This window comes from Rhinolophus sinicus, linkage group LG03 (genome assembly GCF_036562045.2).
Source record: "Rhinolophus sinicus isolate RSC01 linkage group LG03, ASM3656204v1, whole genome shotgun sequence".
Lineage (NCBI taxonomy): Eukaryota > Metazoa > Chordata > Mammalia > Chiroptera > Rhinolophidae > Rhinolophus > Rhinolophus sinicus.
Window position 1 is genome coordinate 162,671,739 of NC_133753.1, and position 18,039 is coordinate 162,689,777.

The 18,039-nt window shown below is 38.7% G+C and overlaps 1 protein-coding gene across 2 annotated transcripts in view; it reads right to left on the reverse strand.

Moving 5' to 3' along the window:
* Positions 1–2,475: 2,475 nt before the first annotated feature.
* RAB3C (RAB3C, member RAS oncogene family) overlaps positions 2,476–18,039 on the reverse strand; it is a 224,594-nt gene continuing 209,030 nt past the window's right edge. For both annotated transcript variants that reach the window (XM_019743363.2, XM_019743361.2), the window contains exon 5: positions 2,476–11,013. In XM_019743363.2, coding sequence (XP_019598922.1) covers positions 10,826–11,013 — 188 coding nt within the window. In that variant the 3' untranslated portion in view covers positions 2,476–10,825. The remainder of the gene's footprint in view (positions 11,014–18,039) is intronic.

The following is an 18,039-nucleotide window of genomic DNA, read 5'->3' on the forward strand; positions in this document are numbered from 1 at the left end:
TTTCATTAGAATCTTATTCATTTACCATTCTCTACCTTCTAAATTGAACTATCCTGTCTTCCTGTCTTCCCTACTGTTCTCCACTATTGAAGTATCTTTAACTTGGGCATAGAACTGTTGGATAACTGTAACAACTTTCTAGTACTTGTTTTCTGTTGTTTTCACTATTGCTTCCTTTTAGTCCATTTCACATATTGCCATTTAAGTGATCTTTCAAAATTCAAATCTGATCAAACTACTTCTTTGCTTACATAGCTTCAAGAATTTTTCACAGCTGGAGGATGAAATGCAGACTTTTAAATCATTTCCCACAAGTGTCATGAAATCAGCCTTGGACCCCTTCTTCTTTTTCCAATCTGTAGTCGCCTATATGCATGGCTCTGGTATTCTATAAATATGCCATGTTCTGCTATACCTCTGTTTGCATTTGCTGCTCTCTCTGTTCAGAACAAACTTCTTCTACGTCAGCCCCTGCATAACTCCTACATCTCCTATATGTTCTAGCATAGGCATCATTTCTTCTAGTAGGCCTTCTTGGAACACATGAATCCTTGCCTCCAATTTGGGATAATTGCTCCTCTGCTGTGCTTTCACAGTAGTTTGTATGGAATCTCTACATTTATACTTATTGAATTGTAATTGTCTTCTTGATAGGATATTGTTTGAAATATTCATCCAGATTTTCTCCCAAGGCCTGTCTTTCTTATATTGTGTATACCCATTGCCTTTCTTCTATTCACTCTGTAGACTTGTTTAAAGGGAGATAAATACATTAAAAAACAGAGACTATAATTTTTAGTTGAAATTGCCTGAGACTTGGAATTTAGAAAACAAGAAACTCTAGTGCTAAAGGACTTGGGGCATAAACAATAGATTAGGAAGAAAAAGGTTGGACGGCCAGACTGCCTCCACACTCGGTTAAACATGCTTTGCACTTGGCGGGTGTGGGGCAAAGTGAGAAGGGAGTTAGAGGGGAATAAAAGAGCCAAGGGGCTGAGTGTTCCTGAGAAGTGTCCAAAGCCCAGAGCCTGCCATGTGGCTTTTATTCAGAAGGGGTCTTTTTTAAGTTCAATAGGAAGCCTAGGAGAGAATGAATTGGTATCTTCTGAGGGGGACAGAGGTATTCGTTACCTGTCTACCTTAATGCTATTGAGAAAGCAAGAGCCACATAGTAGCTTCATTTTTTAAATTAATTTGAAGCTAGCTAGAGAGTTATTTCTGAAGATAAGGAGAGGGGGATTCCTGCTAAAATCAGTTGGAACTTCTTTGGTCACAGGAACCTCAGAATGACCAGGAAGCGTGTGTAGTCTCTCTGAGGCCTTGACACAGGCAAGATTCTTTATCAGTTTATCTGAGGGTAGAGAACTAGTGTCTAACAAAATCTGTTTTATAACATTTCAAAGAAGATTTTTTGTGTGACCTGTTTTAGAATGAAACAAAGCTCTAGTGTTCATTTCAATCAGTATTAGACGCAAACATTAGGGAATATTAAATTTTAAACTTCGGTAATTTATTAATATGAAATTATACATTTTCCTATCACAATTGTATGAGCTCATTGAGGCTTAGGACACTATGTATTTTCATGTATACTGAGAAATTGCATATAGAAGACATTCTGTAAATGTTTGTTGACAATATTACTGGAAGTCCCTTAATGTATTATTTTTCCCTTAATTTTGATTCTTTGCATGCTACCTGTTTTGTCTACCCAGGTAGGTGACCCTCCTGTCACTGAGTTCAGTTCAGGAAGCTTTTTTGACCCATGTGGACCTGTGTGGATATTTCTGGGACCTTCTCACTTGGGTTATTTTTAGTGCGGAGTCCTGAAAACGGCCCTTAGAGGCATATTTGGAAGCAAATATTTGGTAGAAACAGAGCTGGTGGCACAATTAGAACACTGAAGGAGCTCAACATTTGCAGTGAATCTGCTGTGATGCAAACAGATAGCTGGGTGCTTCACCTGCCCTGAGGTCCAAGATCAAGGCAAGCCTGCACAGCATCTGAAGCATCACTGCATGACACATCATGCAGGAAATGTAGCTCACACCATTCACACATCCCATTCACATGGTGTCCCCGTTGAATGCTGTGCCAGTAGGGTACCAAAATGAGCATTGGACCTTGGACTTCATATACAGGGATATATGGTCTTTTGTTAGCAGAGGGGACTTGCAAATTACCTTAGCAGCCATTCCTGATCCTACCACCAAGAGCTTTGTGAATGCAGTCAGGTATAAAAAGTTACCTACCTTAAAAGATTGTAAGTGTTGGAATTCACTCCTATGCCTCAGTCCAAATTCACATGTTGGAAACCCTTATTCCTAAATAAAATGTATTCACTCTCTGTCTCTAGTTTAAGTTCAGCATTGTACCTAAAGAAGAAGGTAACAAGAAACAGAAATAGGTGTCCTAGGACTAAAAATAATACAAATTGAAGGGAGAAGAAAAAATTATCTGACTAAGGCGGAGAAATTCAGGAATATAGTCTCTTAGATATTTATTGTAATCTCTAAAAAATAAAACAAGATAAACCCAAAGAACAAAAACCACTTTCTATACAGAATTCACATACAAACTTAATACCTAGTAGAGCACATACAGTTTTTACACAATTAATTTCAATAAGGAGAATTAAAACTTCACAATGTGAATACACTTTATAGCTTTAAACCCAGACAAGAGCTCCTGTGGACACATGAAGAGTCACGATATTTGCTGCACAGCAGTAGTTTTCAACTACACATCATGATCACTATATAAAAGCATTAAGCTGTTATTCAATATTTTCTCAAGAAGAGCTCCACAGTGCAGTCACTGAGAAAGGGAGGAACGTGCCAGGTTGCAAAGGAAGGTGTTCATCTGTGCACTTCCCAACGCCTTTTATGGGAAACATGGAACTACAGGAACATCTCTGGGTACACATCTGCCTGGTTGACATTGGATTAAACAATGTCTTGTGGTTTGGTACATGGGCAAAATGTCTAAATCAATTGTTCTAATGTGGCTTTAGAGCAATTTGTGTTTTGTGGCCAAGTCTGGGGCTGCTCAGCACAGAGAAATATGATGTTGCTGCAGTTGTCTTCCTCATGGGAACAAAAAGAGAAACAAACTAGGATAATTTGATGGGTTTCAGAGGACCAGTTTGCTCTCTAGAGAAAAACAATGATTTATCGCTGGCAGCTCTGTCACCCTTCCATTGACAGGTAACATACTGTGACTTTTCCCATGCATTCGCTTGGCACAATCCTCATATCTAATTTTTTTTCTGGGATCACATCTGACCTCTTAGTGGAGCCATTCTTGACTTTTCCATTTCCTATAGGCCCCCCATTCTCTGTGCTCCTATATCCTGACATAACTTAGCATTTAGATTGTATCCTGGCTTTTTTCCCTCCTGCTTCAGTCATTAAGCTTATTAGCGGCCAGAGCCATACCTCTTCCATCTTTGATTCCCACAGCACTGAGCACATGGTATTCAATAACTGTGTAATGACTAACTAAACATTTAAACACACTCTGAAATTATTATTCTAATGTTGGCTTCCTGCTTACATTTTTTTTTTTTTTTTTTTAATTTGGCACAAAGTCATCTCTAATCTCTCTGTTTCACCCACCTGCACCTGACTTCTTCAGTGGATTTGAGAGCTGAGTACAAAGTTCAGGCTATCACAGTTCAAATAGGGGCACATACCACTGGTGGTAGCCCAAAGCCATTTAATATGATTGGCACATCCTCACATGTCCATTTCAGGCAACTGCCATAGAGAGTACTGAAGGCTTCACATGATGTACAGATGGCCATGCCATCTAAAAGCAACTGCTTGTTCTTTCTCATTTTGAGTGAACAACTCAACTTTTCTTTCTAAGGGTATCATGATTTACTCTGCTAATTAACTGCAAGGGCAAAGCACAATGTTAAATGAATGTTTTGCCTTAAGAATTGAACTGGCAAATAGTTTAAGGTAGTTGACCTAATTTAAACTGCATATACATAAACTCTGTTTTTGGTAAACCAGCAACAGGGCTTAATTACTTCATTTTGCATCTCAGTGAAGTGTTAGGACACCAACTGTGAGATTAACAAGGGGGGCTGAGGGTGAATATATGAGTTTATGATGATATACCAAAGCGAGTTAAGGATTCTGACTTTTGTTTCTCTTCTATCACTGGTGTGGACAATTGAGAATTGAAGTGAATATAACATTACCTATGACCTAAAAAGACATCAATATTTTAGGATCCCCAGGGTTGACAGTATTAAATTTGCAAACAAAATACAAGGTTGAGTTACAATAAAATATACATGCAAATACAAGTGTTGAAAATTCTTAGTAGACAGAACATGTGATCAACATTTCTGAGAAGAATAAAAATGACTTTTCCTTATGTGCATACATTTTCTTAGGTATCTAAATTAGCCTCTTAAAAGAGGCTAAAGGAGAATTTAAACAAAGGAATGCCTATATGAAATAAACTAACAATCATTCTATCTTGAAAACAAAATTCACAATTCTAAAAGCCAAAATTGACATATATTCGCAGATATTAAATGTTTGGTCTTATAGGGAAAAAGTACTTTGAAGTAGGCACAGAAGAGTTTCACATGACACCAATAAGGTATTTACTGTATAAATTGCACCACTAGACAAATACAGCTACAAGAAATAATTTGAATAAGTCACGCCATCCAAAGCATTTCACACATTCATTATAATTCACTCTTTCACACTAGTTTATATACACTGAGTAAGTCATTAAATATTGCACTTATTGGCCCATGAACCCTCAATTCTGAGGTTTTGAAAAATAGAAAACAAATCTATTTTTATAACATATTTCATGCAACATTTAAGACATTTCAGTTCCACAAACACCATTAAGTAGTTGTACATTTGGACAGTCCAACGGTATCACATCACGTCTGACATTAACAATATATTAACAGGAATTACAGGAAGTTTTCATTCAGCACACATCCTAGGGCTGATGAGACAATACAGGGAAAACCATCATACTGATACAGCAAACAATCCCCAGACTTCATTTTTATGAGGAGTATGGAACCACTAGACAGATGTGTCATGCTCACTTCCCTGAAAGGCTGAGTGTGGGTCGCTCATGTGCCATCTGTCTTTAAGAAGAGCATTTATGAACCTAAGCAATGCCTGGTCCCCAAAAACATGAATATGGAAATATTTCCATTAAGAAATAAAGTCACACACAACTCTCAATTGTCCACGATGAAGGAAAATATGAACATAGGTGAATGAAATACACAGGTAACCCCAAACCTCACTTCAAGGAGTAATGACTGGTGGAAACTCCACCAATAATAGTACTGCTGGGAGGTAAATGGTGAAACTTGAGTGTCATTTCCTATTTTGGTCCTGTCATTCTGTGAGGATAGTACTTTAAAACACTGAAATTATAGAAAGAAATCAGGAAGTAGAAAAGAGAACTGCAAATGGAAAATTTGATTTGTCCACTAGTTAGATGGTCTGATCTTAATACTCGAGCTCTGACAGAGGTTTTGAAATAATTTCTTTTGTCTAGAATGTTTGCAAAATGCATTTTCTCTCTATCCTCTCTTTTTAATGGGAATTATGTGCACAAACACACGGATCAGTGAGAATAATTTATTTTGCGGAACTTTCTAAACAAAATGTGAGTTACAGTTCAAAGATAGCAAAAGCTCCCTTTTCCGTAGCACTGAGAAAGCACCATATATGGAAATTTTCCTTCGTAAAAAAGGTGTCCGTGTGTGCACGTGTATATGTTTTGGGAGGGGCAACACTGTGTGTGTGGCCCAAATGTAAATATTTTAATCTCTCAAAGGGAACTATTTGACTGGAGTGCCAAGCATTTCTGAAAAGGTTTTCAAGAAGAAAAATCTATATTTATTTATGAAAGACCAGTAACAATAAGTAGCTAGAGTTTAGATAAATCCCCCAGACCTGTTTTTGCCCCCTTGAGGGAGACTGCATTTCTAGAACCTGGAGCCCTTTAGGTGCACTGTAAGGATAAAGATGCTTTCGTTCTGGTCAGAAACTTCATCTTTTACCCAATTTGTTTCAATTCACCCCAGAATTGAAACGATTTATGTCTTTAACTGGCTTTGGTAAAAGTTCACCTAAACTATAAAGGACTCTAAAAAGCTGACCCTAATGGCTCAGCTCATCAGCAAGACTTCAGCATTTTACTGGTAAACTATTAAAGCACGGAAAATATACACAAACAGGCAAGGCTAAGCAGAGCTGTAGAGGTTGCATCTTCCAGTGGGTGGTGAGAAAGGCCGCATGGGTCTAGTTGCTCACGTGGCAACCTGACATAGCACACTGAGTGAGTATACACAGAAAGGAACAAAGAGTTCCAGTCATGCAAAATATAATGTAGAGAGAGAGGATTCTTCAGACAGAAAGACAGGCCACCTCCCAATATGCCACAACAAAAATAGCTGATTGAGCATTCCGATAGTATGTGAAAATTGTGAATGGACAATTTTTGGTCTAGAAAGGTTTTAGTTGTAACTTTAAAATAAGATTTATCTCCGTCTTTCACCTGCAGCTACCACCTCAGCCTTGAGATAGCTTGGTAGAGTATGGATACATGTTTATATAGTCCCACAAACGTCACACGCTGTCTGAAGGATGGCATAGGACATCTTCACCGAGCACTAACATACTCATTGGATAAACTACGTTACAATGAGCCACTGACTGCCAACTCCCGTGCTCCAAAATTAATGTTGCTTCATGGAAGTTCAATTAATAGTGGACTATATTTTACTTTTTAGAAAGAATATTGCATACCTGGAAGTCTATTGTCAGCAGAGATGTATTTAAAATTGGAAGTTTGAATTGGTTCCTTAAAAATAACCAATGTGATGAACAAAAACTATAGATAAAAGTAAAGTAGGTGAAATGTGTATTTGTTCATTGAATATACAAATGTGTTGCATAATTTGAGTTGTAATTTTGTAGAATTTATACCTCATGTTTATGATAGTAATGTTGCAACTTCCTGCTACAACTGAGGGCATCATCATACTTCTCCTTCCAAATAAATATCTTAGCACTTACTTAGTAGGCAGCAAAGGGATATTGACTTCAAGTGAATTGAAGGAGGAACTATAAGAACCTCTCTGTTCGGGCTGGCCGGGTGGCCCAGGTGGTTGGAGCACCGTGCTCCTAACGCTGAAGGCCTCTGGTTCGAATCCCCCATGGGCCAGTGAGCTGTACTCTCTACAGCTAAGATTGTGAACAACAGCTCTCCCTGGAGCTGGGCTGCTGCGAGCTGCAGTGTGCTGCCATGACTGGCCAGTGGCCACTGTATAATGGCCGGTAGCTGGTGAGAGCGGCTATGTGCTGCCATAAGCGGCCGGTGGTCAGAGTAGCCGGCGTAAGCGGCTGTCTCAGCTGGTGAGAGCTGTGTGCTACACAATTAGACAGAAACAATGGCTTGAACCGGAGTAGGTGGAAGGAGGCGGGAGAAAGGGGGGGAAATATATATATATAAATAAAAATAAAAAAAGAACCCTTTGTTCAGATAGTCTTTAGAAATTCATCAAGGCAACCGAAGCTATTCAGTGGAAGCAGCAGAAATGGAAGCAGCAGCAATGAACTAAGTCACTGTCCTGAAGCCATTCTTAGCCTGTAGGTGTGATGCTAGCTTGCAAACTGCCACTTCAGGACTTAAGAAACTTCAGGTACCTTCTACATCCATTCATATCCCAAAAAAACTGAAATGCAGATCCTCTCTGTGGATGGCTATTTGATGAAATAATTTCCAGTCAATGTTTCGATGATATTAGAAACAGCATGAAATGTACCCAAACCAAAGCTCTTGGAAGTACTTCCTCAAAACAGTCAAGGTTTGTTTCTATTAGTAATTGGAGGGAGGGGGGTGGTGAGGCGATAGGTGGCGAAGGAAGAGAAATTCATACTTGAAACACTAATTGAATGACATCAAAGACAAAAAAATGGATGTCTAAAATTTACAAGTTAACAAGCATATATTTTTAAGGTGTCTTGTTCTTTTGAATACACATTTATGCCATTAGCAAATGCCATTAGTAAAAATGACCTGTTGGTTATTTAAGCAGTTGGCAGGTGGAAAGAATGTAGGAGGTATTGTGTGTGGTTGTGTGTGGGTGTGCGGAAGGCGAAAAACCTTGGACCTGCAGTATTATAATTTGTAAGTAATATAGCTTGATGCTGATAATAGAAGCTCACTTAGTTAACCTGTGACTGTTTCCTCTTTTGCCAAATTTGATTTTAAAGCCAGGGTCTCTTGATGAAATTAGGAATAGAGAATATACAGCAGAAACATAGGTGTTCATTCACTTGAGCTCTGTGGCAATCTTCTCTGGAAACTTCTCACTTGATGAACTTCACACCAGGGTGGGAGTTTCGAAACTGAGAATCAGTTAGGAAGGGTTCATTACCATGGGTGTTTGGAAAAATAAATTATTGAATGTTCCTTGGCAATGATACTCAGGCTGTCGCCTCATCACCTCCCCTGACTGGCATAAAGTAATGTGACTTTGGCATGTTGGATACTGGGTAAGTGGACACTTGGTTTAGTTCTTCCGGTCTGTAGGGCCAATTAATTTCAATAGCAATCAGTTCTTCAGGGAAAAGGTTTACAAGAGAGCAAAACTCATCTCTTCCCCTTCCCTTTTCTACCCTCTCTCATTTTGCTTTACCATTTTACAATAACGCTTTTCATTTTACAATAATACACATATTAAGGTCCTTCTGAAAAAGCTATCTGGAACATCTTATTTAGGCCTTTGAGATCTGTGTGGATGTGTGGGAAGGGGGCTGGCTTTATTGTTTCATATTAGCTTGTAAAAGTAACAACTACATCATTTAACATGGCCATTTCCTAGTTCAGGTTATAGAAATATTACAATATCACGCAAATAGGCTATTGTTGTAAACAAATCTGCTTTGATGCCCCCCACCATCTCTCTTTCCATTCACTCTAATTTCTGTAATTTTTGAAGCTCCCGTTAAATCTAATAAAGCATTAATGTTTTCTTGTCTTCACTAAGCTAAGGCCTGTCTTGCAGGTTGCTGAAGTGAAAATTTATTACTAATTAGTGGATCTTAAGCTAAGGATGTGAGAAAGAACATGGATATGCTTAAAACATCCCAAATGCTCTCTTGTGATTTTTCATCTTCTAACTTATTAATAACGTACGTGACCTAGTTCCCTGACTTGTAGGCATTTTATTCCCCGGAAATCTCTTTAGACATATGCATGTTTCTCTACCAATATCTTTGCCCAATAAACTTACACTCCACCTTAATTTCATGGGAAGATTCTCTATTTTTCAAAAAAGGAAAACATCTGTAATACGACCACCAAAAAGGGGAAATTCACCTACCAGGACTATCCTTCTAAGTCTGCCACTCTGTGCCTGCTGCTTTCTGCAAGTCTTAGTTGTAAGCAATGTCGGGTGGTGACACTGATGCCAAGTTTTCCTTTAGTGCTGCCAGAATAGCTGGTGGCATTTGCTTGCTTGTTATTCATCTGTGGTCTTCGGAAAATGTGGGAGAAAAGACCTGGTGTTCACATGGTTTCCTTCCTCCTCTCAAATTGCTAATGGCATCCCCAAGTGTATCTGTAACTCTCAGCTCCCAAGAGTATATTCTCTGAGTAACTGAAGCTTGTTTAAAGGCTTACAGAACGGGGATATGCTTCAGAATTAGGTTGAATACCCGGGTTGAAAAAGATTAGAGATGAAAATTCTTTTCCTCAACCTGAGAACCATTGAGATACTGTTTAAATAACGTCTTATTAGGTAAATGAACTTAGCTGAGGTGTGAACAGAGGCAATGGTTGGGGGAAGCCTGTATCCTGTAAGAGGGGCTCTAAAAGCTTCAATTTAATCTCTATTCCAAGAGGTGGTGATGGTCCTAGAAAGTCGTGGTGACGGTAGTGTATGTTATGGGGTCTAGTTATTAAGGAAATGAGAGGCACTCAGGCCTTAGCATTCTACAGCTACTCACACTTTTGTTGGTCAAAATGCTTATTGCACAACATTCAGCAGATACCTCTCAGTTCGTCAGTGCCTCAAATATTCAGAATATTCGGTAGAATCAGTGGAGAGAGCAATGTTGGGTCGGTGTAGTCCTTATTTAAACATAAACTAAGATTGATTAAATCTAGTTCCTTTCAGGTATATATAACCTCTTAGAAACTTGCAAGGGCCTTAACCACAACATTTCAATTTTTTATAGTCAATTGTACCCTCAGTTATTAATGACACTGAAAAATAGACATATTTTCTGAACAGTAAACTGACCAGAAAACTGGTCATTTATTCAGGAAATATGAGTAATATTTCCACTTGATTTTCAATTAAGAGTAAAGCAAATAATGTCTCCTGAGACCTCTCTGTGTCTTCCCCATCCCGATACAAACAATTCCTTGGTTACCATCCCTACAGGTGAATCACATAATTTGAACCAGTGGCACAAAAGTCAGTTGTAGTAAAATTATAGTCTGAAGTCCCCGAAGTAGCTTGATCTGAGAAGAAATCTGAAACAGAAAGAGCCTAGAAGACAAATAACAAATCACATGCAAATACCAGATGTGTATACATGGATAGTCCTTACAAATTTAAGATCACATATTTGCCACATATTAACACAGGGAATCTCCCAGGAATTCAATGCATATACTAGCCATTGGCATCTAAGATTTCCCCCAAATAATTATTAGGCAGTATAAATGAAGGCTCACTGACCACTTATAAATGCTGTTTGTTGGTAACCAAGCCCCCTACAGCTCGCTGCCTGTGTGTGTGAGGACATTAACAGCCACAGTTGGGCTGTGGTGGAGGAGGGGTTTCCTTGAGTCTTGTGTTCTGCTTTGCAGCAGTGATGGTCGGATCAGTCTCCAAACTCTCTGACATTTTGTCACAGATGATATCCACAAGGCGTTCAAATGTCTGTTTGACATTAATGTTATCCTTGGCACTGGTTTCAAAAAACTCAAACCCTGGAAGAAACCCAGAGAAACACATGTTGGTCATTTCATACTTCTGCTGAAATAAAATGGGACTTGATTATGGTGTTGATTGCTGATGCAATGATGATGGGACAGTAGTGGGTGGTGGGTTTGGTTTGCGTGAGAGATGAGAAGAAGGCATGAGGTGGCATCTGAGCAAATGCTACCATCTTGCTGCCATTAACAAAAGTTAAATTAGGTTGGTGCAAACGTAATTGCGGTTTTTGCAATTTTTAACCTTTTAAACCGCAATTACTCTTGCACCAACCTAATAACGTAGAATTGGTGATGCTTACATGCTATTTTTCTCTGTTGACTCATTTATGTCACCAGCATGGCTCAGTAGAATAAAACTAATCCTTTGGCAAGAGTTAGTAATGGCAGCATTAAGAATCCTCAACGCTGAATCTGTCTTTGCTGTCCTTTCCCTCAACCCTTGGCCCACCATGTTGTCTCTTGTAATCTTTCCTAGGACTGGTGTTACTTGGCATTTTTTATTTCCCCATTTTGGATTCTACCTGAATGATTAATTTTCATTTTCTAAAAAATTAATTCATGTGCATATATTCTGCTGCAAAAGGGATCACCAAACTCCAACACAGTCTAGCTCCAACTTTTTCCATGTCTGCCCAGTGAAAGGTTTGAGGGTGGGCTTTTAGTAAAACTCTAGTATATAAAGGTGGACGCAAGGTGGCACTAAATCATCATTGGATTTACCTTAAGCGAGCTTCAACCTCTAGGAAATTTTCAGTGGTGTTAGCTTAACAGCCCTCCCGGGCTTTGTATAGCATTGTATCTATTGGTGGTGACGTTTCCATAGCTTCTGTTATCTATCAGCAGCAATGTTTTTACCAACATCTGGGAAAGGACACTTTGATAAATTTCAAATGAGCCACCAGAATTGCAAGAAGGTATATATTAAAAAAAAAAAAATGCAGTGACAGTTTCACACTTCCACTTCTGTGTCACTGTACCTGAGCAGAGAAGCAGCTTTTAATATGCTGCTCTGTACACATTCTTATCACTCCATTGTTTGCATGCACATTCCACTGGCTGGGCTTGCCAGTCAGTTACCATGACAACCTCCCCACTAGGCCTGCCAGAGATTGCTCTAGTCCATTTAGGGGGCTTTGATTTAGGATGTATTGGGCTGAACACAGAAATACTTTCCTAATCCATTCTGAATTTTACACCCTATAAATCCTGCTGGTTACATCTGGCCCTATCTCAGAGGAGCCACTTAGATTCAGAATGATTAAATCATGAGATTTTTATCCCAGCTCTTGGGGCCAAAGGAGAGTGGACTAACATTTTCCATTGCATCCATGTCAAAATCCCTTTGATAATCCAGAAATACTTATTTTCTAAAGTAGTATTGAAGAGGGTAGACAACAAAAAGTAATTCTCGTGAGTTAAAATTTCTAATTTAGTTGTAATACTGTGTGTTGAGTTAGATGACTTTATTTGAGCTCTAATGTCACTGCCTATTCTGTATTCTATTGTTTAAATCAAGTGAATAATTGCAGGATTTGAGCTGAAGGAACATGAGCAGAGCCAAGGGCTAATGAAATAGTGGTGGATACTTTAAACCCTTTTTTGGCTTACCTTTGTTTTCTCTCTCTGGGTAGTGCTTCTATAGCTCTCTTACATTCTGTATTTCTTTACAGAAAAGGCTATCTGATGTCAACAGCACTCTTTTCTAATGTTTGTACAACACAGGGCTAGATCACTCACCTTTCAGATTCAGATTTTGGAAAGGGCAGTATGAATCGAAGCAATCTCCTTATTGCTAAGATATCAGAACTATCTGCAGTGGGAATTTTTCCAGTGCTTTATGTCACAGGATACCAAGACCCCACTGAAGAAGCCCAAATCCTTGGCTGAGACTTGAGAAAAGAAATCCCACAATTTTGCACAAAGTTTTCACTCACAGGTGTAATTCTCCTGTCTCTTCTAAATACCATGTCTTTTACTTATTAGCATGATTTGGGAAGGCACGGAGCTTGGAGTGCATCATATTAGATTTAGCCATTGTGAAAATATGGTAATACACACAAGGCTTTGTCAAATGTGACTCTTTTTATCTGGGCTTTGAGACACCCCATGATGCCAGTATACAATTTGAGGTCAGTACAATGTCCTTAGTCACAAGAGCCACAGTGTCCTGACATGATTTAACCTGGAACCCAAGGAAGATATGGCTATTAAGGAGATAGTGCCCCAGGAAAAGAACACCACATTATAAGAGCCCTCCATTTCTCCAGCATTGCTGGGGAAGTAGGTGCCATGATATAGTGAGAGGGATGGATGGTCAATCAGAAGATGTGTGATCTAGCCACACTAACAATACTTACTAGCTTTGAGGCAAGTCACGTTTTTATTCTAATGTTTATGACATTTGCCTTACTTAGCTTCCAGGTCTACCATGAGGCTCAAATGAGAAAAAATGTAAAGTGCCAAGCAAATCAGAAATGCTATTATAACAACAGTAATAGTAAACTAACATTTGACCAGTTACTATATAGCAGGTACCATTCAAAACATGTTATGCATTTTAACTCATTTTATCCATGAGGTAGGTGCCAGTATTTTCTCCAATTTGCTGATAAGGAAAGAGAGCCACAAAATGGCCAAGTTCTTTGCTTGAGCATTTACTTGTTCAGCTAGTAATGGCAAAGCTGGCATTTGAACTATTAACCTGGATACTCTCCTGCCCCTCCAGATACCCTGAAGTATGGTACTATCTGGTTCCAGTTGAACTGGAAATTCTATGTTAATTAATAATCACACTATAAACTTTCAATAATTTAAATAATTAGAAAGTAAGATTTAACACTGTCAGTGAACAAACGAATCATCTTCTCTAAATAATTCCAAAGGTACTCTGATATCTTGTGTTGCTTAAGATTCATACAGGTGGCCTTCAGCTGTATCTCTATACAGGATTATACTTGGTTGACCCTTGAACAATGCTCGGGTTAGGGGCACTGACCCCTGTGCAGTCAAAAAACTGCATATAACTTTTGACTCCCCCAAAATATAGCTATATTTATCCTTCAGTGTCCATGGAGGATTGATTCCAGGACCATCTCCCACCCCCATGTCTGTAGATACTGAAATCCACAAATGCTCAAGTCCCTTATATAAAATGGTGTAGAACAATGTATGCAGTCGGCCCTCTGCATCTGAGGATTCTTAACCACAGATAGAAAATACTGTTTCTGATCCATAGTTGGTTGAATCCATGGATGGGAAATGGAGGGCTGGATGGATAACAATTTATTGAAAAATACCTCGATAAGGGGACCCACACAGTTCAAGCCCATGTTGTTCAAGGGTCAACTGTAAAAGGTTCTAAAAATTAGACTTTCTCTCATTGACCAGATATCCTATTTGTCATAAAATGAGATATTCAGGATAAAAATCAATATCATTACTATTTTAGCATGCAATTGTTTGGATTCAGAGAAAAAGTGAATTTAGCATGCAATAAATAATTCTCCATACAGGTAAAGTCTGTATCTTCATGCCTTAGTGCAATCACGTATGTGTGAGGCCACTCAAACCTCACCCCACTGTGTGCCCAAAGCTCATGGCCTAAATCATAACCATAAATCCAAATACTTTAGCCTTTCTTCTTCTAAGTTATTGTTGTATTTTATGGCTGCTACCTCCCAGGATCTCAGTATTTTAACTTCAACTATAGCAAATGACCTTGTTCTTACAAATCTTTAAACTCCCATCCACACACATGAACACCAGTGTGAAGCCAGCACTTCAGTTAATGGTGCTTAGGAAACAGTCTTTCTTCTAAAACTTTTAAACTCATTCATGTCCAATTTACTAGGTAGGACAACATGGTTTAGCAGATCAAATAAATAGCCCAAGGTCACACAGCAAGTCAACTGTGAAGGCTGCCAGAGATATCCTGATAAATAGGTTACTGATTTAGCTTCCAGCCTTGGACACCTGTCTCTCAGACTACATCATCCAGTATTAATAATTTCAGCAGTCACACGTGTCTTCATCACTGAATTAGTGAACACTTTCAATTAGCCTTAGAAACTCTGATTATCCTTTCTCATCTTCCCTCATCAGAACCTTTCTAATTTCTAACACAGACAGCACTGTTCCCAAGTTGGATGAGCCTTGCACTATGGACCAATACCTTTCTGTTTCAGCCTTTTCATGCCTGGTCCTGGAAAGACCTGTCCTTTATAGGTACTGCTGGATCTGAATCTATATACGACCTCTTCTTTCAGATGTACTTGATATTTGGGACTGGACAGAAGCTTGGAAAGAATTCCTATGGAAAATATATTAGTTATGCTGAGGGAAGAAGCACATAGCCAACCTGTGTCATCTTCACGTGTGTAGATTGCTGAAGGGGAAGTATGGAGAGGTGGTGTAAACTGGATTTTAGTCTAGTGCCTGAGAGATGTGATTCTACATCCTCACTTCATATCATTGGAAGTCTACCTGCATTAAAATCCCATAAACTGTTTAAAAGCTTCTAACCTCCACAGGCAACAGGACTCAGAGTGTCCTGGCTTTTTGCGGAGCTACCCCAAACCCAGTACTGGCAGGGTGGCCTCTCCCGTGTGTCTTTAGGTCCAGCACAGGCAGTGACCAAATGTGGATCGCTATGTAGCTCCCACCAGATAGTCCCCCAGCTGATGACAGGCAGTGACTGACCTTGGACTGTACCAGAACCCCTCCCAAGAGGCCCCAGAACCAACATACTTGGAGGTTGGCTTTAGACCACAGCAGAGCACCGCCCAATTAGCCCCCCAAGTGGCACACCCAAATGGCGGTCTCAGCAGGCACCAGAGCTCATTGGGGCAAATTCCACTCTGGGGAGTATGTCCTCTGAACATCAGGTCTTTTAGCTGTAGACATGGCCGAACCCCACAGCCAGTCAGTCTGAGGATCAATCCCACCCACTGATGTGCCAACAGCAACGAAGGCTCAACTACAACAGTAGGACACTCACAACCCACACAGGGGAAACTCCCGGAGCACCTAGTGCAAGTGACCAGGGAGACTGTGCCACTTGGCCCCACAGGACATCTACTACATAGGCCACCCGGCCAAGACTGGAGACATAGCAGATCTACCTAATACATAGCAACAAACAGAGAGGTAACCAAAGTGAGGAAACAAAAAATACTTCCCAAATGAAAGAACAGGAGAAAACTCCAGAAAAAGAACTAAATGAAATGGAGGCAAGCAACTTACCAGAGATAGAGTTCAAAACACTGGTTATAAGGATGCTCAAGGTACTTAGTGAGAACTTCGACAAAGAGACAGCAAGCATAAAAAAGGACACAAAAACCATAAAAAAGAACCAATCAGAAGTAAAGAATACAATAATTGAAATGAAGAATGTACTAGAAGGAATGGCTAGTAGACTAGATGAAGCAAAGGATTAAATAAGCAATTTGGAAGACAAGGTGCCATAAAACACCCAATCAGAACAGCAAAAAGAAAAAAAATAATAGTAAAAAAAGATGAGGATAGTTTAAGAGACCGCTGGGACAACATCAAGCATACCAACATTCTTATCATAGAGTCAATGATATGGTAATAACTATGGATAGTGCCAGGTGGGTACCAGACTAGCCAGTTGCTCACTTATTAAATTATATAAATGTCTAACCACTATGTTGTACACCTGAAATTAATATAAAATAATATTGAATGTCAACTGTAATTGAAAGACTAAAAAGGGTAGGGGGAAGGTGAAGGGCAATAAGAGGTCCAAATTTCCAGGTCTAAAACAAATAAGTCATGGGGATGTAATGTACAACATGGGGAATATAGTCAATAATATTGTGACAGCATGGTATGGTATCAGATGTTTGCTGAACATATCATGGTGATCACTTCTTTAGGTATATAAATGTTGAATAACTCTGGCATACACCTGAAACTGATATAATGTATGTTAGCTATATTTTTTAATAAAAATATATTTTAAAAATCTGTTACATTTGTATACACCGATGATGAATTATCAGACAAAGGAATTAAGAAAACAATCCCATTTACAATTGCATCAAAAAGAATAAGTTACCTAGGAATAAATTTAACCAAAACGGTAAAAGACCTGTACACTGAACACTACGACAAAGAAATTAAAGAAAATGCAAATAAGTGGAAAGAGATTTCATTTTCATGGATTGGAAGAATTAACATTAAAATGTCCATACTACCCAAAGCAATCTACAGATTCAATGCAATTCCTCTAAAAAGTTCAGTGGCACTTTTCACAGAACTAAAAACAAACAATCCTAAAATTCTATGGAACTACAAAAAGACCTTGAACAGTTAAAGCAATCTTTAGCAAGCAGAACAAAGCTGGAAGCATCACACTGCATGATTTCAAATTATATTACACAGCTATAGTAATCAGAATTGTATGATATTGGCCTAAAAACAGATATATAGGTCAATGAGACAAAACAGAGAGGCCAAAAAATAAAGCTCTTCATGCATGCTCAACTGATTCATGACAAAGGAGCTAAGACTATACAATGGAGAAAGGCCAGTCTCTTTAAAAAATGATGCTGAGAAAATTGGACAGCCATATTCAAAAGAATGAAACAGGACTATTATCTTACACCCTAAACAAAAATGAATTCAAAATGGATTCAAGACTTGAATGTAAGACTCCAAACTATAAATCTACTTGACATTGGCTTTGGGATGATTGTTTGGATTTGACACCAGCAACAAAGGCAATAAAGCAAAAATAAACAACTGGGACTATATCAAACCATATCGAAAAGGTTCTCCACAGCAAAGGAAATAATCAACAAAATGAAAAGGCAACCTTCTGAATGGGAGTAAATATTTTCAAATCATATATCTGATGAAGTGTTAATATGAAAAAAATATAAAGAACTCATATAATTCAATAGCAAAAAAACGAAAAATCCAATTAGAAAATACACAGAGGATCTGAATAGACATTTTTCCAAAGAAGATATACAGATGGCCAATAGGTGTGTGGAA